The sequence below is a fragment of the Haliotis rufescens genome, unplaced genomic scaffold (genome assembly GCF_023055435.1).
Source record: "Haliotis rufescens isolate VD_foot unplaced genomic scaffold, xgHalRufe1.0.p SCAF_7, whole genome shotgun sequence".
Classification (NCBI taxonomy): Eukaryota; Metazoa; Mollusca; class Gastropoda; order Lepetellida; family Haliotidae; genus Haliotis; species Haliotis rufescens.
The window spans coordinates 50,348,708-50,371,858 of NW_025964361.1; the positions used below are offsets into that span (position 1 = coordinate 50,348,708).

Sequence of the window (23,151 nt, forward strand, 5' to 3'; positions counted from 1 at the left end):
CTCCTATCTCGATCGGTCAGTGGTGGGATTTCCTATTGCGTTTCAAGCGGGTGGAAAGTCCAGGGGAAAATGTTTATACCCGACTGTGGAATGGCTTCAAAACAAACGATTCTCAGGCAAAGATTATCCAGGTATGTTGTGTCCTGTTTCTGTGCTTGATTTGTGAATCTTTTAGACTTGTCATACAGATGCTTGATCTCTGATCGACAGAAAGTATCCCGACTGTTTGTGTTATGGTCGTGACCTATTTCCTGTTGCAACGGTGTTTCACGAAAACATTTGGGATAATATGTCACTTTCACCACAGTCCTAGTGTCAGTGCCTTCACAAGTTAGTGAGTACATTTACCCGCCTATGTGAGTATGTAGATTTGGTTCGTACCCTTTACAGATTCGCATGAAAAATTCACTGAGATCAGATGAAAAACAAAAACACAAAATTTAGTGATATTGAATAATTTCTGACATTGTGTCAACCATAATAATTGAAGGGGCACTGATCTAAAGCAACTCCCCGGGACTGGTTGCTGCACATAAAAGATCAACATCCCATACATCTGCAGCTGTACAAAGTAGCTTATTCTATGTCACGTGTCTCTGTAACAATCAAATATTTTAAAATATATATATTTAGCGTTTCGGGATATTATAACCTGTGTTTGTTTCTCAACTAATCACTTAGTTTGTTTCAGTTGTTTTACATAGGTGTCAAGTCTCAAAGGTCAGCTGAGAAAGCCCATGTGACAACTATTTCCATAATGACCACGGTTATTAAAAAAATCCAGGGAGTTAGATAACAATGAGCAACCATTCAACATATTATAGGTTAACCCTTTGAACAAAGTATGTTGTTTTTACCACTGTGCAAGATAACAGTGATTAATCAATCAACATATTTTCTGTTGATCCTTTAATGGCTAGGAATGATTCGTTGATTTACAAAAATGTAAATCAACAGATCATTCATCTCTTTCTGGGCTGCCAGGTGCATCTTACATAACACACATTTCACCTAACTTCAAACCTAGATTTAGATTGAATAATTACCCCAGACACACTAAATGCCAAATGGGAACCTCTATCAGGTAATCTGGGTGGTGCTACCACTAATTATACCTGTAATAAATTCATTGACTGAGCATCAAGTGAATGACGACAAATACTCCAGTAACAACAAGGGAGTAGTAATCGTATTTTTCACGCAATCCGAAATCCAAAAATGCTTTCACTGCATGGATACTTTTTATTATTAAACTATAACCATCAGGGGTATTTCCAAATAACGACATCTTTTTGTTTGTTTGTTTAGGCTGAAGAAATTAATTAACATGCGCCCTTTGTCGAAATCTTCATAGATCACGGGTAAACAATCAGTGTTCTTATATGCGTAAAACAAATATTGCCTCCAAGTTTAGTTATCTGTCCTTGCAGACGGTAGTCCAGTCTCTTGTCACGCTCAGTTTCATTAGCGAGCAATTGACTCTCGGCAGCTGGTGAGTCCCAGTGGGCAGTGTTAGACAGCCGAGAAGAAGCCAGAGATTAGTGCCCCTTTAAGAATTGAATTTAGGGATTTTGTCTGTTTCTTTGTTTGTTCGTTGTTTAACGCCACACTCAGCAATATTCCAGCTATATGACGGCAGTCTGTAAATAATCAAGTCTAGACCAGACAATCCAGTGACTCACATCATGAGCATCGATCCACACAATTGGGATACGATGACATGGATCAACCGAGTCAGTGAGCCTGACCACCCGATCCTGTAAGTCGCCTCTTACAACAAGCATAGTCGCCTTTTACAGCGGGCATTGTAGGAAAAAGAATTAAGCACTTTTTTATGCTGGGTAGTAATTGGGATCCTCAAGATAAAAAATAAATTGCTGATATAAAATATAACCTCCCTACCCCACCCCAACCTAAGCCACCCCGCACACATGCACACACACACGCATATACACGCACACACATATACACGCACACACATGCACACATACACGCACACACAATGAAAACTGGACATGCTGGGCACAGCTGGACATGCAACTTGTGTATTTTTTTCACTTTCAATTGTTGGTGTTTTTACTCGAACCCAAAATTCTTTTTCATTTGTAGTAATATATTTATCATTGTTTATGCACAATCACTCGGAAATACTGAGTAGATAAATGTGGAATGACAGTGATATGCCCAAAGTGTGTGGCATGCTGAATAATTGTCACTTTTCATGTTACCTTTGCCCTTTACCCTTTGTTTGACAATGTTAGTCATGTTAGTTTCACCCTCAGTTGGTTATTGTTTGTGTGTGTAAGGCAGCAACCATTTCATTTTCAGTGTCGGGAAATTGGGGGATGTTTTATACTTGATGTGTAAAGCTTTATTGTCATGTACCTCACTGCTCCGTGGTCTAGTAATCTGCGGAAGATCGAAGGTTGGTCCCTCGCTGCGTCATACCAAAAGACGTTAAAAGATTGTACTTGTTTATTAACCTATCTGGCGCTTCGCATTAAGGGGCTTAAACAAGGACTGGTCGGCTCGGAGTCAGTATACTGTGTCTGAGTGGGGTATTCATGTTAAACTGCGCTATGGCATCTCAGTGGGCTAGCACTATTAATTCAGCATTAGTCCGAACTAGTACAAGCAGCCACACACGACTGCTAACAATACTTCAGAATGGTCGACATACTGGCCCTAACAGGATCCGATGGTTGACTTGGTTGATTGGTTGATGCATGTAATTGAATCCCATTTGCATAGATCGATGCTCCTGAGGTCAATCACTGGATTGGCTGGTCCAAACCCAAATATTTACAGACCACTGACTATGATGTAACTGGAATACTGTTTAGTGCGCCATTACACAACAAACAAACGATAGGTCCCTGAGATCTACAAGTGTACTTTCAATGAATAGCATATGCTGTTTGTTTGTTTGTTTGTTTGTTCAGTGTTGAATTCCACCTAGAGACATCATATTTGGTTTATATGCTGGATTCTGGATAGCCTTTGGAAATGTTCTTGTAGACTTGTCACTGATATTGATGGTCAAGTTCATTATCAAGGTCATACACTTAAAAATGTAATATGTTCATGATATCTCAAGTAGTGTTCAGTGTAGTTGGATGAAAATACAGTACATATCATACTTAAGGTAGTGCATTGAATTTGTAAGATTTTGAACGATCTTCACTGAAGGTCAAGGTCAATGGAACAATTATTTGTAAGGTGGTAGTTGTGTTTACTGTACCATGAGAACCCACCCAGTCTGTGGCGTTATTTCAGGTTGATGGAAGCTCAGTGTTTTTAGGAGGTGAATTATCCCCACATATCCAACTAGAAATAATAAAATTGGCTTAAAGTCGGGGTCAAGGACATTCAACCAGAAGTGCATACACTGTTTTCTCTAAGGTAGCTGGGGGCACGGGTGGCCCAGTCGTCTAAGGTGCCGCAATTCGCTGTGCATAGTTGCGTCCCTTGGGCACGCCAGAAACCTATGATTGTTGGTTCGAATCCCGGTTCACCACGATTATGTTTCTAGGTTTGTCAGCACCATATCCATGCCTGTTGGTTTCACCGAAGTGGTAAACATCTGAGACCTGCATCACTTCGGGCTTTCCTCCCACATTAAGCTGACACGTCACGATATAACTGGAATACTGTTAAAAAAAGCGGCGTTAAAGTTAAACCCAACTCACTCACTCGCTTTAAGGTTGCTAGAGGCATGGTTCCTTAAGATGCCAAATAGTGATGACCATTATAAGAATAGGTCACCAACCTAAGTGTTTGTTTTTGCCCAAGGCAGTGTTTACATACAGTTACGCATTATGTCCATTGGTTTCCTGAAATGTTTCAATGCACCCAGAATAATCGCTGTGTCAAGGTGACACTGTTGCCTAGCTGAAAAAGACATTTAAGTATATATCTGGATGTGACCTGAGAGCCTAGCTGTACAATGCATATCGTGAATGATGGGATATAAATAGATAGGGAGCTACGGTGAATATTCCCCTGAGCGAGACAAGCTGAAACTTCATATTCCACTGAAGAGGAAACGATGCATGACGTTTTACAGTACAGAATAGTTAATATTGACTCTGGGTTTCTGAGAACTGTTTGAACAAGGAATAATTAATATGCATCGAGCCCCCCCCCCCCCCCCAAATTACATTGACACATATAGATGTGGACCTATGCAAGTCAGTCAACCGTGGTATACATGGCATATGTGTCAATGTGTTGCCAAGTGTTGATATCACTCATGGCTTTGTGTTCCCGTCGCTAGATTGTATGATACATCAAGTTCGGGACATTTTCAGTTTATGTACGAGGATTGACTGATAAGTTCTGAGCTTCACATGGAAGGAATTGCATTATAGTGAAATCTTTTGTTGTGGCCATTACATGATGTCATAGAGCGGTATCCATAAAAATTTGAGTCAATTGAGAAAATTGTTTCGCCATGACGAGTCAGTAATTAAGCAGGGATCTGTGCCCTTTTTGAAATGGACAAACTTGTATTATTTCAGATTTAAGAAGGCTCAGTTTGTGGTGTTATTTCAGATTCAAGGAGGCTCAGTCTGTGGCGTTATTTCAGTTTCAAGGAGGCTCAGTCTGTGGTGTTATTTCAGATTCAAGGAGGCTCAGTCTGTGGTGTTATTTCAGATTCAAGGAGGCTCAGTCTGTGGCGTTATTTCAGATTTAAGGAAGCTCAGTTTGTGATGTTATTTCAGATTCAAGGAGGCTCAGTCTGTGATGTTATTTCAGATTCAAGGAGGCTCAGTCTGTGATGATATTTCAGATTCAAGGAGGCTCAGTCTGTGGTGTTATTTCAGATTTAAGGAGGCTTAGTCTGTGATGTTATTTCAGATTCAAGGAGGCTCAGTCTGTGATGTTATTTCAGATTTAAGGAAGCTCAGTCAGTTGTGTTATTTCAGATTCAAGGAGGCTTAGTCTGTGATGTTATTTCAAATTCAAGGAGGCTCAGTCTGTGATGTTATTTCAGATTCAAGGAGGCTCAGTCTGTGATGATATTTCAGATTTAAGGAAGCTCAGTCAGTGGTGTTATTTCAGATTTAAGGAAGCTCAGTCTGTGATGTTATTTCAGATTCAAGGAAGCTCACTCTGTGATGTTATTTCAGATTTAAGGAAGCTCAGTCTGTGATGTTATTTAAGACTCAAGGCGACTCAGTCTTATTGAATCTGAAAGAGCACCACAGATCGAGCCTCATTAAATCTGAAATCAGTGAGGCTAATGTCTGCGGTACTGGTATGTTACAGATTCGATGACGTTGTGTACTGGACACTGGAATGAAGCTATGTGGAGGGCTGGTGCCGCATCTGACTGGCGCCATTGTCCTGCTGTTGCTCAACTTCGGCAAGGTAAGACTGGCAACAGGAAGTTCTTATTATCATATGTATTGTGTTATACAGAAATGGAGCTGTATATTATTAAAGTAATCAACCTATAAGGCCATTGCCAGAGAACATGCAATGTTTGCTTCATTCAACCTGTCCACAACTTCATATTATCACACTGTGGTTTATTTCAGGTTGTTCAGGCTCACTGCTCAAACAAAACATTGTAAGTATTCATGTTTTGAATTCGAAATGTAAAGGTTTCCTTTAGGGCTGGGACGGGTAACTCGGGTACTCAGGTCAGATGGGTACTGAGAATGACCCGGGTACCCACAGAACTACCCGGACCCGTGGTTGGTCATGTGATATATGTTTAATGACAAAAATGATCTTGAACTATATGGTCACACTACAAGTCACTAATGTTTGCATTTCTTTCTGACTTTGCACCAGGACTTTTATATGTTTGAATAAAGATAAAACTTCAGACAACTTCAGTGTATGCATGACCAGATCAATTTATGCGTGTATCTAAATTTTACATTTTGTCCAGGGCTACAGTCAAACTATTCCCAATCAGACATTTTGTACCTATCTCTTGAGACCTACAGTGGGTACCCGGGTAGGGTCGGGTAATAGGTGGGTGGGCACCCAGGTTGTTAATTTGGACTTGTCCCAGCCCTAGTTTCTTTCTAACATTCACCTCACACCTTTCAAATAGATCACAAACTTAGAAAGAAAGTAGAATGGTTGTTGGTGTGGCGTGACTCTTTGTTTGGTGTATAGAAATATAAAGAAAAACAAAATGCTTGGTTAGCCAATCAAATGCCTTGGAATTACTTTATTTACATGGATATATATACTAAATAATTGATAATAAATATTCCTCACGGTTGCCCTTTTTTATAATAAAGTCGTAATGTCCTGATCACCACCTGACCTAGAAATTAGAAATACATTTGCAACTATCAGCCAACACTTGCAAAGTTATAACAAAATTTTGTCGACCCATGGTGATTCTGTGTTAGAATTGGTCCCAAACCACCACTGCTGGTAAAAGAGGCGACTTAATGGATCGGGGGGGGGTCACTCAGTGTCTTAGTTGAATGCGTGTCAATGTACCCCGATAGATCATTTCTTAGGCTTAAAAAAATACAAAGATTGGTTCTCAGGCAACGACTTTTAAAAATATAGAGCAGGCAGGCTGTGGTATTATTTGGGGGGGGGGTGGGGAGGGGGGGCTTGTTCAAACTGGTATGAAATAAAAAAAACAGTTGTGTATGATCAACCTGGGAAAGGGCCTCCCTACATAAACAAGCAAACAAACTCAATGATGCCATGACCATTACACGAGATGTGCATTAAAGCAGTGTGCATGTAAGACGAAGTTACTGCGTGCTATATTGGATCGCATTGTTTTTTAGAATTAGTATTTTTTGTATTTTTTAAAAAATTGAAATAAAAACGAAACATGCGGCAGATTTTATGATGATGCGTATGGTGCCTGAGAACCAAAGCTATTATATTTTTTAGCCTTACATTTTCAATCATTTGATTGTTTGGTCCAGACTCGATTATTGACCAGCTGCCATCATTAAGCTAGCATATTGTTGAGTGCGGCGTAAAATAATAAACAGTTATATAGCTATCAGCATTTCTGTCTCTCCACCCAACACTCCACCCGTCCATTTCTTTTGTGGAGCAGAACACAAGAAAACCTTGACCTTTCCTCCATCAGACTTCCAAGTTATATGCGTCAGGAAGTGAACTGGTGATTATTTATATTTAGTGATAAATTTTGTTTTTGCACTTGATGGAAGTTATTTAACCTCAGGTGAAGTTGGGTGTGTGGTTTGTTTCCAGAGCAGACCTCAAACCTGTAGGGCTTTGAGGTGTGTTCCTTCTGTTTTGCAATATTCTGAATGTTGACCTTGACTTGAGGCTTTACAGTTACACCATGTTTATCATGACCTTGAAGACACTCAGAAGGCATTCTCGTGTCCTGTGAAACTGATGAAGATGAAATATGGCATACATGTTCCTGCTAATGAAGACATGTTTTCCTCAAATCATTAGGATTTTGTAAAAAATATTACTAAAAAATAATAATAATAATAATAATAATAATGTTTTTTCACATGAACCCTAGAACTTTTTAAAGATATGTATGATAATGACTGTCAGAACATTCAAGGCACATGAAGCGCATTTAACTTTGGTATATGTAGACGTGATGATGATGTTGATGATGATGATGACGATGACGATGGAGATGGTGATGATGATGATGATGATGATGATTATGACAACGACGACGGTGACGATGGTGGTGGTGGTGGTGATGATGATGATGATGATGATGTTGTTGTTTCCCATTTTAAGTTACTACAAGCTGCCCAACAGCCACAATGATTGCGGGTTGTGCCGTATCTGCCCCAGGGAAGTGGTGGACAGTCACCAGCTGTATGAAAAACATCTACAAGAAGAGTGTCAGCACCTCCCTGCCCTCCCTGATGGTAGACTGCCACACTGTCACAGCACATCCTTTGACAAACCATGTATGTATGCCATGTATATACCCAGTACTAATGTTTCAAATTGCCAGGCTGCCATCAGAGCCTACAGACTTTAGAAGCTGCCGGCCCAGATTCAACTCCACAAGCCCTCATTTAAATAACTGCAACTTATTGTGACAAATAAATCGTCACACACAAATTTGAACCTGCGGCCCGACACAAAATCTACCAGCCACGGGCCTACGGGCAGGCGCATATTTCGAACACTGCCAAGTACAACATCAGTGTCAAACAACATACAGTTCCTGTGTGTACAGTGCGTGTTGTTTGTTGTTTGAATATTGTTTAGCGCCACACTCAGCAATGTTCCAGCTGTATGACGGCAGCCTGTAGATCAATCCTAGTCCAGACAAACCAGTGGTTGGTATCATAAGCTACGTCATACATTGTTGGGTGTGTTAACACACAATCTACCAAGTCAAGGAGTTTGACTGCCTGATCCATTTAGACCAGCATTTTTTAGAGGGAAGTGTCTAGTGAGTTGTTCCCCATAGATGTAGCTGGGCTACACAGATAAATGCTATGGCCGAAATATGTATCCAAATGTGGACGATATATGAGAATCGGTATTGGGAGAAAATGTACAGATAATCGACATGACAATTGTGAGAAATACCCAACTTAACCCCCTGTTCATAAAATGGACAGGTCCAAGTCGGTTTGTATTCCATGAGTCATCATTATTTAAATACAGGTAAATATTTAAAAATTAAAGCTCGTACATGTCATTAACATCCTTAAAGAGGTTGTACATAATGTTGATAGCTCATATAAGAATCAAACGACTTGTCCATCATGGTTATTTTCCCTGCAGTGTTTCATTGTATGATAAACAACTTTCATCCGACCAATCAGAGCATCGCTTACCAGATTATGGAAGTGACAGTCGGAATGTGATTTCTAATCATGCAACCTCGACAACTTTAACTCTGAACGATAGTTACGGTTTTAACGACTGAATCCATACAATCTAGACCATCTATGAGCCATTCCAGAATGTTCTTTTGTTCAGGTTTCAAATTTTTAATCGAGAATTTGTCAAAATATGTTTCAAAGCGTAGTTGCTGAAATTAGTGCCGTAAAGCATGAGAAAGCTGCCTTCTGATTGGTCATTCCATTGGTTGGACAAAGTTCGCGCAAGGTCAGTCTGACGTGACCCGTAATGGGATGTCCTCAGATCTTTGTTCAGCGGTAGTGAGAACTAAGATCTGATTTTAATGAGATTGCATCTGTTTCCTAATTATAAGCAATATAAATAAACAGTACATAGGAGTGTTTATGCTAAGAGAGTAACCCAGGAGCTATTTGGAATAACACATTTTTTGTCCCAGATGAATCAATTTTGTATTTTTTGTCAGCAGTATTTCAGGGACAGATAATCAGGTGATGTTGTGTTCCAGCCTGTGAGAAGTGGGCCCCTCATAACGGACGAGCTGTGTGCAGCAATGGAAACACCGTCTACAGCACCTGCTTTCTCCAGTGTAATGTGGGCTACAGACCATCAAATTCCACCAACATCACCTGCACCGACCGACCACAGCCTAAGTGGGACCGTCACTTCACACACTGTACAGGTGAGACAATCAGTTCACACACTGTAAAGGTGAGACAATCAGTTCACACACTGTATAGGTGAGACAATCAGTTCACATACTGTATAGGTGAGACAATGAGTTCACACACTGTATAGGTGAGACAATGAGTTCACACACTGTACAGGTGAGACAATCACTTCACACACTGTATTGGTGAGACAATCAGTTCACACACTGTATAGGTGAGCCAATCGGTTCACATACTGTACAGGTGAGACAATCAGTTCACACACTGTACAGGTGAGACAATCAGTTCACACACTGTATAGGTGAGACAATCAGTTCCCACACTGTATAGGTGAGACCATCAGTTCACACACTGTATAGGTGAGACAATCAGTTCACACACTGTATAGGTGAGACAATCAGTTCACACACTGTATAGGTGAGACCATCAGTTCACACACTGTATTGGTGAGACAATCAGTTCACACACTGTATAGGTGAGACCATCAGTTCACACACTGTACAGGTGAGACCATCAGTTCACACACTGTATAGGTGAGACAATCAGTTCACACACTGTATAGGTGAGACAATCAGTTCACACACTGTACAGGTGAGACCATCAGTTCACACACTGTATAGGTGAGACCATCAGTTCACACACTGTATAGGTGAGACAATGAGTTCACACACTGTATAGGTGAGACCATCAGTTCACACACTGTATAGGTGAGACAATCATTTCACACACTGTACAGGTGAGACAATCAGTTCACACACTGTATAGGTGAGACCATCAGTTCACACACTGTATAGGTGAGACAATCAGTTCACACACTGTACAGGTGAGACAATCAGTTCACACAATGTACAGGTGAGACAATCAGTTCACACACTGTATAGGTGAGACAATCATTTCACACACTGTACAGGTGAGACAATCAGTTCACACACTGTATAGGTGAGACAATCAGTTCACACACTGTATAGGTGAGACAATCAGTTCACACACTGTACAGGTGAGACCATCAGTTCACACACTGTACAGGTGAGACAATCAGTTCACACACTGTATAGGTGAGACAATCAGTTCACACACTGTACAGGTGAGACAATCAGTTCACACACTGTATAGGTGAGACAATCAGTTCACACACTGTATAGGTGAGACAATCAGTTCACACACTGTACAGGTGAGACCATCAGTTCACACACTGTATAGGTGAGACAATCATTTCACACACTGTATAGGTGAGACAATCAGTTCACACACTGTACAGGTGAGACCATCAGTTCACACACTGTATAGGTGAGACAATCAGTTCACACACTGTATAGGTGAGACAATCAGTTCACACAATGTACAGGTGAGACAATCAGTTCACACTGTATAGGTGAGACAATGAGTTCACACACTGTACAGGTGAGACAATCAGTTCACACACTATATAGGTGAGACAATCAGTTCACACACTGTATAGGTAAGACCATCAGTTCGCACTGTACAGGTGAGACAATCATTTCACACACTGTATAAATCTTCAAAAAGATTATTGATGCTTGAAAATTTTCTTACATGAACTTCTTCAAAATAGAATTCTTTTTGCAATGACAAAAAAAACCACAAAAGCATTTGTGGAGGCTCTTTCTCAGAAAAAACACATTTATTAGTACATTACCATTAAACTTGGTACATGACTTCTCTGGGATGGGGCCCTGCTTTGAAAAGGTTTTGGTCAAAAGAAGTCAAAGGTCAAGGTCAGCATTATGCTTTCTGTCATTGTCAGACTCTGAGGCATGTATCTTCACAAATCCTCCAACATCTGCTCTTCGCACCATGTCTATCAAAGGTTAAGGTCATCTTCGAGGTTATAGTGAAACGTTGTTATATTATTTATTGCCTGCTATGCAATTGGTAATTGTTGGATCTTAAATTGGAATCTTGACAATGGTCAAGGCCTTGGAAACAAGAGTTGTATTTACAGGCTTTTGGAGTTTTGATGAAATGACAGTGAAGGGCTGCTTCTGTTTTCCTAAACCTCTAGTATATTCTGACATCATTGAAACTTGCCTGTAACTTCACTACCAAGACTTGAAGAGAAAACCATGTTGGTCACTGTGTATTTCAGGTGGAGGCACAGGACTGGACACAGTAGCCGTTGTTTTCATAGGTAAGAATTGTCATTTGAAGTTTATTTGTTGCAGAGGTGGATCCAGAGTGGGGTTAGCGGGGTCCAGAGGTCCAGACCCCCCCCCCCCCCCCACACACACACACTTTTGAAAACCAAATGTAGGCAGTAAAATTGGCTGAAAGAGCATTTTGATATTCCCCCCCCCCCTTTATTTTTTTGGAAAATTGCAAACTTTAGCATATCTGTATTTTCGTCTACATACACTAATGCATATGTGTTCCCAGACAAATGCCAGTTATGTAGGGCTAGCCCACTGAGACACATTATACTGACTCCAAACATGAATGCACACAGGGACACACACACTTGCATGCACATTGCTATATAAGGGCAATAATCATTATGCCTCTTTCACCTCAACTAATTCCAAAGAAAAGAAAACAATATATTGCTTCTACTTAATAAAGCTGTTTTTATGTATTTGATGTTTGTGTATCAACAATATATATTTCCATTTCAAGTGATCGTCATTGTGGCTGCAGCCGTCCTTGGTGTGGTTGTTATTTTCATCTGTGTCAAAAAGAAATCGTCTACTGATGCAGACATCGACATAGAGGAACAAGGTTTGTTGTGTGGGAAGTTGTATATCAAACATGGGTTTAAATCTGAATTATTACTTTTGTGTCTAGGTGACTGGGGCATTCTTTAACCAGGCAGGTTCCAGTGACCCTGGGTTTGAAACCCAGATTTGCCCTGATTATGTTTCTGGGTTTGTCAGCACCATTCCTGTCAAGCTTACTCTAAAATAGCCGAAATACTGGTCAGAAATAAGCTGTGGGCCCTGTTCCGCAAAGTGAGCTTAACCGTAAAGACAAAGACGATCGTAACTCTCATACTTTAACGTCAACTCATGACGGTTGTAACACTAAGATTTCTTTGTGGAACAGGGCTGTGAACTCACTCACTCACTTTCAATTTTAGGGTGTAAGACTTTTTACTGTAAAAATATTAACAAGGGTTTGGCCTGGGCGGCAGTTGTTCTAGTGGAGGAAATATTACCTATCATAAGTTGAACAAAATGTGGAATATAGTGGCATCAAGGGCAGATTCAGCATTTTTAAAAGGATGTCCAAAAATACAAAATCTTCTCTCAGTGAGGGGTTGGGGGTTAGGGATCAAATATTTTATGTAAAAAATGCAATCACAACAAATACCATAGAAAATGTCACATTTGATGCAAGTCCAGCTCTGTACAGTTCTGTCTGTTCCATGGTACTGGCTTGCAAGTTGCATGTATTAATTTGTTGATGGAAGAACTACCAAATATCACTGTGTATAAAGCATCCCCCTGTAGAAACCTTCAAAATCTCTCCCAATTAATATGCCCCATCTATGTTGTGATTCGGACGGAAGCAAATCACCAGATCACTAGAGCATATACCGTCCTTACATTTGCATTAATAACATGCTTGCCTTCTGTTGTTTTCTCTACGATACTTTGTTATATGAATTACAATAGCTCCAGCGCATGGCACTATTTTGTGTTGGCATAGTGCGTTACCTGATTGGTGCCTGTGAGATAAAGTTTGTTATAAAGTAATAAAATATGAACATGTTTAAAGATACAAGTCATTTTATAGGCTTCATGTTGTACCTGATTTCAGTAGCTCCACCAGCAGTGAGGAATGTCAGAATCACGCTGGCTAATGCAACTCAGAGATGTTACAAGCTACACAAGTGGTCTGCTAAGAGAGGTAGGTTCCAGGTGGGGTGTGTTTGATTGTACATCAGAAGGCTTTGGTTCGAATCGTCACATGGTAGAATGTGTGAAGCACATTTCAGGTCGCCCTGCTGGGATGTTGGTTGAATATTAATATGGCTTACTCACTCACTCTACAGGGAATCGTGTTGAGGTAGTCCGGTGGTTATAGCTTATACTTGTAACAACCCACTCACCCACTCACTTACTCCCTAAAAAAAAAACATTCACTCACTCACTCAAAAACCCACTCACTCACTTAGAAACCCGACCATCCACTCACTCAATCACTCAAAAAAACCCATTCACTCACTCACTCAAAAACCCACTCACTCACTTAGAAACCCACCCATCCTCTCACTCAATCACTCACTCAAGAACCCACCCTCCAACCCACCCACTCACCCACTCACTCACTCACTCATTCAAAAAACTCACTCACTCAAAACAGCTCACTCACTCACTCTTAACTCACTCAAAAACCCACCCACTCGATTACTCACTTGATCATTCACTTGATCACTCACTCACTCACTCACTCACTCACTCACTCACTCACTCACTCACTCGACTGCCTCTGTGGTCTAGTGGTAGGGCATCCGCCCAGAGAGTGGAAGGTCCGGGGTTCATTACCCGGGTTCATTCCCGACCAAAAGACGTTTAAAGCTAGTACTTGTTGTTACCCTGTATGGCGCTCGGCAAGGGGCTAAAACAAGGGCTAGTCAGCTTGGAGTCAGTAGACTGTGTCCGAGTGGGGTATTCGTGTTAAACTATGGTATGGTATCTCATTGGGCTAGCACTATAAGACTGGCATTAGTCTAGACTAGAACGAGCATTCATGCATACACGCACCCCACACTTGAATATCGTGTTAAACCCCATTTGACATCTGTTGCTATGGAAGTGTTGTGACAGTGTCACCTTGTCCTTCAGGCAGCACAGTGACAGTCATGGCATACAGTAAAGGATGTGGGATCCAATATCTTGTCCTGCTCAAGCGGGAGTCGAAAACCGGAGATCCGGCAGTGTATTCCAGCAAGCCTAATGGCCCCAGCCAAGTGGACCTAGTGAGTCTTGACTACTCTCACCAGGGGTCCTACAACTGGATCGTCCAACTGACCGATGGGACAACAGAAAGAGGACACTTCAAGCTGGTTGTCAAGAAACACATGTTCCCTGTGCGCTCGATCTATGCAGGTAATGCCATATGAAACATATGTACATTGATATTTTACCAAACACAAACTATTGCTTCCTATACACATACTCAAGCAATGTACGTTGCAAGGTCTTTGGGATGCAAAACAGTTTTGCATTGGTGGCAGTATGATCACCAAATCAAAATTGGAAATTGCATTTTAAAGTGTCACTGTCATTTCTATTCCGGTAAATATTAAAAATTAATGCCGTAGAATAACCTTGATTATGAAACCGATTCCATGGGGCATAAAAGGCAAAATAGCAGGGAAAGTTATATGAATGTTCACTGAAAATCAGTGATGATGCCAGGTGTTCGTGAAAAGGGTAAGAAATAAGCTGAAAGACCAGAGTGTCATTTTTTTATTTTGTTCAGTCTGACATTGAAGTCCCTAGCTATAATAGGCTAAAGGCTTCTGAGGATGTGCAGTGACATGACATCTGTATAATTCTTGTAAATCACATGACCCCCATGTTTATGCCTTCAACATGAAAACTCGAATATAGACAGACTCAGATAAACACTAATAATTATTCAACCATAACACTGAAGAATGCTTGTTTCTGATTGGTGAAAACAATTTTAAAATCAGGTATCTAATTCGAATAGATACCTCAAAATAAACATGCGTTTTCACACAAAAACTTGCTGATGAAAACTTTGATCTATTGATATCCAACGCATCGATGCATATAACAGCGGCTGCCAATAATCCATTAGAAATGTACCTTTGAGGTATCTATTTTAATACTACGGTTAGACTACCTCAAATTTCAAAATATTGTAGGTTTAGATCCTGAGTGAATGATGGGAAATGACTGTTGTTTGTTTCAGGTTTATGTCCATCAGGAAACATTCCAGTTGCAGTTCAGTGCTCTGCCGGACAGCCATCTACATCCCCTAAGTGTGAGGCTGATAACATCCTGTCTCACACTCAGCCAGGTAGGATCCCCAGATCAAACAGATGTTTCAGCTGATGCAGCTGATGCACCTAAGGCTTACTGTGCAGAGTTGCTTCCCTCTGGCATGCCAGAAACCAATGATTGTGGGTTCAAATCTAGGTTTGTCAGCACCATACCTGTGCTTTTGGGTTTCACCGACGTGGTAAATGTTGGAGACCTGCATCACTTCGGGCTTTCCTCCAACATTAAGCTGACATGTTGTGATATAACTGGAATACAGTTAAAAGCGGCATTAAACCCAACTCTTTGGGATTTATGGTTATTTGTAGAAATACTGTATGATTTTATCCAATGAAGAATATGTATATTTTCAAGTGGAATTTGCATATAAATAGATAATAGATTTACTTTATCACACACAGCAGTCGAGGAAAACAGTCTACAAGCTGTTCCAGACACCTCCCTTGTCTTGGTTACCACGGCAACAGAGGATCTGGAGCAAATGCCGGGTAAGTGTTGTCATGGTAACCAAAGGTACAGAAGTTTGGGGGAACTGAAAGAAAAGGGACTGGTCATATGGAGGGGGGGAAGGGAGGGTCAGTTTGATTAAGTCATATAGAATACTAAACGAGCTCCCGTGTAATACCAATTTTATGAAACGAGTGAATAGTTCTGGTATCTGACGAGCGAAAGCGAGTCAGATACCACAACTATTCACGAGTTTCATAAAATTGGTTTTACACGAGAGCGAGTTTAGTATTTTATTTATTACTTGTCATATATAATGTTTTTAGAATTATACTGTTGAGTGTAAATAGGCTGACACCTACACGATCCCATGGCATAATCCAATTGAGTTTAACAGAATAATACTTCAAACACGTCAAAAGTTGAAACGTATGAATTTAATATCATACAATAGTCCACCTTTAGAATTCAGGCGTTCGTCCCACAAAATTATCGTAGTGCTAAGGTTATCACAATTCACATAATTTAACTTAGACTAACGACTGTCGTTGCGCTAGAGTACGATCGCCTTGTGGAACGGGGCCTTGCACCTCAAAGTTTACAATCACGTCACAATACCCGATGACGTAATTTGTTGAATTTTGTTGCAAGATCCATCGGCGAAACAATGCCATGTGACATCAGCCTAGCAACAAGGTTGCTGGGGTCATCGAGTGTGCATAAGCTCCTCCCAGTGATCTATCATCTCCACACACAATGTCGTTGAATACGCCAAGGGATGTTGAGAGCTTTCAATATTTGTTCGTGAAACGTGTTCCGAGAGTACATAAGCACGCGTGTTGGTATTACACAATGTGTAATAAAGCTGTATGTTTATTAAACAGGTGATCTCTTCACGGGCAAGTAATAAATAAAAATATTGCACAGCGAAAGAGGGGGGAGGGGTCACTAAAATTTATCACAACCGGCTCAGCAAAATATGATGCAGTCCTAAGACCAAAATACAATAAAACAGTGGATCAGAAGCAATTACAGTGTTGTCATAGCAACCACAGCAAATAGAAGTTATTGCAGGGTAAATGTTGTCTTGGTGACCAGAGCCTGACAGCATCGGCAAGAATTACAGGGTCATGTCCTCCAAATGGCCTGTGTTGCAGAACCGCAGCCTGTCAGAGACAAGATGGAAGGTTACTCTCGACTGATGCAGACCCGACAAGATGTCCGCACCCTGTGTCGTCTCCTGGACAGAGAGGAGCAGGATGGACATGTGTCCTGGCACGTCATCGTCACGTCGCCGCTGCTGGGATACGACAGGGACTTTCTCTCCTTCCTAGAGTAAGATTCACATTCAGCAATTTTCTAGACGGGCTGTAATCTGTAAATCATGTGGATAAGACATGTGATTGATGTTATGAGCAACAGTCCACACTGTCATTGTATGATGACACCCGGTATTACTAGTGTAGCAGCCATAAGATTTCCGTGTCCCTTGATGGCTTTCGAACCATGGACCTCCTGATTAGAAGTCGGATGCCTTGTCCACATGACCAAAGACAAAGTGTCCATTTGTAAAGGGTTCCAAGAGTGAGAAGATTATTATGGTGTCCGTCCGTCACGTTTTGTTTCCAGAGCAGAACTCAAAAACCCTGAGAGATATCTCAACCGGACTTGGCACATAGATAGGTCTAGTGGTAAACTGGTGCCTTTTGATAAGTAAGGATAAGAATGTATGGGTGAACAACTTCTTTATTACAATTAAGAGCGACGTTTCGGTGTAGGTTCTAACACTGTTATCAAGCACCGTACACCAACTTCTCAATGCCTATCAAAGAAGAAATGTCTTTTGATAGTTTGGGATTTTTAAAAAATGTATTTTTCAAGTTTCCATAGCAACAACTTTGACTTAGACTGAAAATGGGTATAGTGCTTGTTGCTTTGCACAATATTTCTTGCCTTGCACACAACCAGACATGTTATATTGGCGGGATATGAGTACATCATGCTTGTTTGTCATGTTGCTGGTAGCTTTGCCCAGTTAAAACATATACTGAACAACAAAAGTTCCTGTGACATTGAATAAGATTTAATGCAAAGTTAGGTTTTTTACCAAATCTGAAACAATTTCGGTTTGCAACAGATAAAAGACTCCTGTAAGTTTTCAAATGGTTTTGTTTGCCATACTGACTTCAGAAAATGCATGATTTCATAAAAAAAAACATGAACATGCCAAAATCTCAATTTACAAAGATCAGGTGAGAGATCAGGGGAACGAGCCAGCCAGGGGATGACATTCACGTTGTTTTGTTGAAGTCGAGCAATACGGGGTCGGGCGTTGTCATGTTGAAAGGTAATGCCTGGGCCATGACGATGCAAAAACGGTAGAACAACAGGGCCGATGATCTCATCGCCGTAGCGCTGTCCATTGAGATTTCCCTCTACCACTATCAAACGGGTCCTCTTCTTGCTGTAATCCCACCCCATACCATAACGCTGCCACCCCCGAACCGATCTTCTTCCATGCCACAATGATTGACGTAACATTCCCCTCAACGTCAGTACACTCGAATCCGTCCATCGCTGTGGCTGAGGTGAAAACGAGACTCGTCAGTGAATAGAACTTGTCCCCACTGCATGGCCGTCCAGCGTAGACGCTGGCAGGACCATTTTAGACGTGCTTGACGGTGGTTTCCTGTCAAAATGGGACGTCTGGCGGGTCTTCTGGCGACAATCCCTGCACATCTGAGGCGACGACGTACGGTTTGTGAAGATATTCGTCGTTGCTGGCTGGAATTGATTTCGTAGGTGTGTTGTTTGAATCCAGTTGTCTTGTCGATTATTGGTTACGCGTGGCCTGCCACTCCGAGGATGGTCTCTGACTGCATTCGTCTGTTGCCAACGTTGCCGTAAACACCAAATGGTGTTTCTGTGGACGTTAAATTGTCTTGCATCATCACGTTGACTCGATCCTGCTTCTAGAATACCAATGGCTCGCAGACGCTCATTTTCGGACAGGCGTGGCATTTCGTAATGTTGAATAATTGCGTAATTTTGTGGTTGTTGTCAGCACGATGCTAAACAATGCATATTGAATCCCGTTAACGCACATGTTTTTATACCCATTCTTGGGTAGTGAAATGCATGGGGCTTGCATAAAAGTCAACTTTTGCATGGAATGCATGCTTTTCTGTAGCAGTTGTGTTTTTGTGACTTGATTCCATACATGTACTACAATATTGAAAACCAAACTTTACTTGTTTGAGAAATACACAAAAATATTGGTGTTACAGGAACTTTTGTTGTTGAGTATATTTATTGACACCTGGTGTTTTTATACTTTTATTGTGTTAGTATACATGTTGTATGCAATATATTGATCAATCATACTTCCCATGAATGTAATCTTGACTTGCCCGTATGTTTACAGGTACCACCGGAAAGGCAGGATGTATGACGGGCCGATGTGTCATGTCCTGAATCTTATGAAACAGAACGGCACCACGGTGGAGGAGCTGATCGAACTTCTGCAGCAGTATCAGCCTTCATCCAACAAAGCGATTGCAGTCTTGGAGAAGTACTTGTGAAGAGTCCTGTAGTTCACTATGTGCCTGTCACTGGAACACACTAGATCTTGTCGTCATCAGTGAACTTATCGTATAGATAATAGTGTCGCGTGTTCAGGGTGTTCCTCCATCTCTCTGTAGAACTACCAAATTGTCACAGACTTGTGGCCATCTTCGAGTTCTTGCCCACCCCCAAGTTTGGCTGTTTGAGAAAAATTACTCTCTTACAGCTAAAGCATCCCCGCAATTTACGTAACATCACTGTGACCAGTGACATCGTTATTAAGTATTAAATTTATGTGAAATAACAAAAGATCATCATGTCATTAAATCTTACTAAGTATTCTTGGACATGGTGTCAGAGACATGTTTGTAATGTAATGATTGTTACTGATGCTTGCTGGTTTACATGGCAGATATGATGGGTCCAGAATATATTTAAGACGGAAAGTATGACATTGGTGGGTAATACATACCCCACACCCATATTTGAATCACATAAACCCCTATGCCTGTAACACATCCCATGGGGATTCCAGGTTAGGGTAGGGCCACAGGGAGCTATCTCCACAACACATCCCATGGGGATTCCAGGTAAGGGTAGGGCCACAGGGAGCTATCTCCACAACACACCCCATGGGTATTCCAGGTTAGGGTAGGGCCACAGGGAGCTATCTCCACAACACATCCCATGGGGATTCCAGGTTAGGGTAGGGCCACAGGGAGCTATCTCCACAACACACCCCATGGGTATTCCAGGTTAGGGTAGGGCCACAGGGAGCTATCTCCACAACACATCCCATGGGGATTCCAGGTAAGGGTAGGGCCACAGGGAGCTATCTCCACAACACACCCACAGCTATTCCAGGTTAGGGTAGGGCCACAGGGAGCTATCTCCACAACACATCCCATGGGGATTCCAGGTTAGGGTTGGGCCACAGGGAGCTATCTCCACAACACACCCCATGGGGATTCCAGGTTAGGGTAGGGCCACAGGGAGCTACCTCCACAACACACCCCATGGGGATTCCAGGTTAGGGTAGGGCCACAGGGAGCTATCTCCACAACACACCCCATGGGGATTCCAGGTTAGGGTAGGGCCACAGGGAGCTATCTCCACAACACACCCCATGGGGATTCCAGGTTAGGGTAGGGCCACAGGGAGCTATCTCCACAACACACCCGACGGCTATTCCAGGTTAGGGTAGGGCCAAAGGGAGCTACCTCTACAACACACCCCATGGGGATTCCAGGTTAGGGTAGGGCCACAGGGAGCTACCTCCAAAACACACCCTATGGGGATTCCAGGTTAGGGTAGGGCCACAGGGAGCTATCTCCACAACACAGCCCATGGGTATTCCAGGTTAGGGTAGGGCCACAGGGAGCTACCTCCAAAACACACCCTATGGGGATTCCAGGTTAGGGTTGGGCCACAGGGAGCTACCTCCACAACACACCCCATGGGGATTCCAGGTTAGGGTAGGGCCACAGGGAGCTACCTCCACAACACACCCCATGGGGATTCCAGGTTAGGGTAGGGCCACAGGGAGCTACCTCCACAACACACCCCATGGGGATTCCAGGTTAGGGTAGGGCCACAGGGAGCTACCTCCAAAACACACCCTATGGGGATTCCAGGTTAGGGTAGGGCCACAGGGAGCTATCTCCACAACACAGCCCATGGGTATTCCAGGTTAGGGTAGGGCCACAGGGAGCTACCTCCAAAACACACCCTATGGGGATTCCAGGTTAGGGTTGGGCCACAGGGAGCTACCTCCACAACACACCCCATGGGGATTCCAGGTTAGGGTAGGGCCACAGGGAGCTACCTCCACAACACACCCCATGGGGATTCCAGGTTAGGGTAGGGCCACAGGGAGCTACCTCCACAACACACCCCATGGGGATTCCAGGTTAGGGTAGGGCCACAGGGAGCTACCTCCAAAACACACCCTATGGGGATTCCAGGTTAGGGTAGGGCCACAGGGAGCTATCTCCACAACACAGCCCATGGGTATTCCAGGTTAGGGTAGGGCCACAGGGAGCTACCTCCAAAACACACCCTATGGGGATTCCAGGTTAGGGTTGGGCCACAGGGAGCTACCTCCACAACACACCCCATGGGTATTCCAGGTTAGGGTAGGGCCACAGGGAGCTACCTCCACAACACATCCCATGGGGATTCCAGGTTAGGGTAGGGCCACAGGGAGCTATGCTGGTCTTTAGCAACGACTGAATTGATTGGGTGGTCAGACTCGGTGACTTTGTTCATTGTGTGTCATTGTACCTGAACATGGATCAGTGCTCACAATATCGATCACTGGATTGCCTGATCCAGACCCGATTATATACAGGCGGCTGTCATACAGCTTCAGTACTTGGAGACCAGGACCTGATCAAACTAGGGCATTCCTGGAGAAAGGATTATGCTGTATATAGTTATCTATTACCCATTGTTTGTCATTATTGTAACTGTGCTTTTGTCATGTATCTGAATTCATAAATAGTTTTAGCGACTGATGTATCCTATTTTGGGTACATGACAATATAACAAACCACTTGTCAAGAAGGACAGGGAGCTCTTGAAGAAATATCTTTGCATATTATGGTATAAAGGAAAAAAACAATACAAATTTCTTTCATTTTTAAACTCCAATACATTGCTAACAAAACATTTAAAATTCAGAAATTTACAATTGTGTGAACCAAATTTGAATAATTTGAATTTTGATATCTTTTATATCTTAAAGAAGCTTATGAGGTTTTTATTAATTAAACACTTTTTAGCCATATATGTATTTGGACAAATGAAAATAACTTGTGTAATATGCTTCTAACTATATCCAGTGTCATTATAATCAAGGTATCAAATCAGTATTTTAAGCTAAGCACAGATGCACAGTTACTTTTTCCATTTGAACAAGTGACTCTACAGTCTTTTGAAGAAACAGGAATCGTTGTTTCCTGACTTATATGTTGGTATGTATCATATCGAAGTCTCACACATGTTACCCTGTGGCAGGCCATATAATGATAATATTTATCAAGGGTAGACAATGTTGTCAGTGTTTTAGTAAGGCATGTTTCATATTACTTTGTTTACAGCGTTGTGGGTTGAGAAGATGATAAAAGGATTTCAACATCTTGTATTAAAAGAGATCTTTTAATATTACTTCAGCAAAGTTTAAAATACAGCTAAGTCACCCTATTGTATCAAGTGTCTCCAATACAAATTTTAAGCTCATGCATTAATTCTAAGTACCGTATTCAACGTAATAAGCGCCCTGCTCTAATAAGCGCCCACGTCGACATTTGCTAATATATTGGCAAGTGAACAATCCCAATTAGCACCCCTTCCGATTGATCAATGTACACAAGACTTATTTATTCATGTATAATACGCACTCGTGTGTTATATGCACCCTTAATTATGGGCAATGAAATTCTGTAAAAATATATCTGTCATACATAAATACTTCAGGCTGTCAGCATAAACCACAAAATTTATCTTTCAACTCTTTTCACTAAAATAATATTCCAATAAGAGCCACCTATTTCTAATTTTGAGAGTGCCCTAGGCGCTTATTACGTCTATTACGGTATATGCATTACGAATGCACTGGTTACAACAATCGAACTGCACAAAGTACATGTGCAAGTTTGTTG

The 23,151-nt window shown here is 41.8% G+C and overlaps 1 protein-coding gene across 5 annotated transcripts; it reads left to right on the forward strand.

The window, feature by feature from the left end:
• Positions 1-22,426, forward strand: LOC124117491. Of its 5 annotated transcripts, XR_007218981.1 has the most exons (14): positions 7-131; positions 5,272-5,373; positions 5,544-5,575; positions 7,732-7,907; positions 9,326-9,499; positions 11,596-11,637; positions 12,120-12,221; positions 13,263-13,352; positions 14,291-14,554; positions 15,390-15,497; positions 15,880-15,966; positions 17,083-17,260; positions 19,350-20,024; positions 20,354-22,426. XR_007218981.1 is itself a non-coding variant. In XM_046479409.2 (13 exons), the coding sequence occupies exons 2-13, from the start codon at positions 5,302-5,304 to the stop codon at positions 19,504-19,506; spliced, it is 1,482 nt and encodes a 493-aa protein (XP_046335365.2). In that variant the 5' UTR covers positions 1-131; positions 5,272-5,301; the 3' UTR covers positions 19,507-22,426. The 5 variants fall into 5 exon arrangements, 4 of the variants coding, with proteins under 4 accessions (XP_046335365.2, XP_046335366.2, XP_046335367.2 ...); XM_046479409.2 differs by having other exon boundaries at positions 1-131; positions 19,350-22,426; XM_046479410.2 differs by having other exon boundaries at positions 15,883-15,966; positions 19,350-22,426.
• The last annotated feature ends 725 nt before the right edge of the window (positions 22,427-23,151 follow it).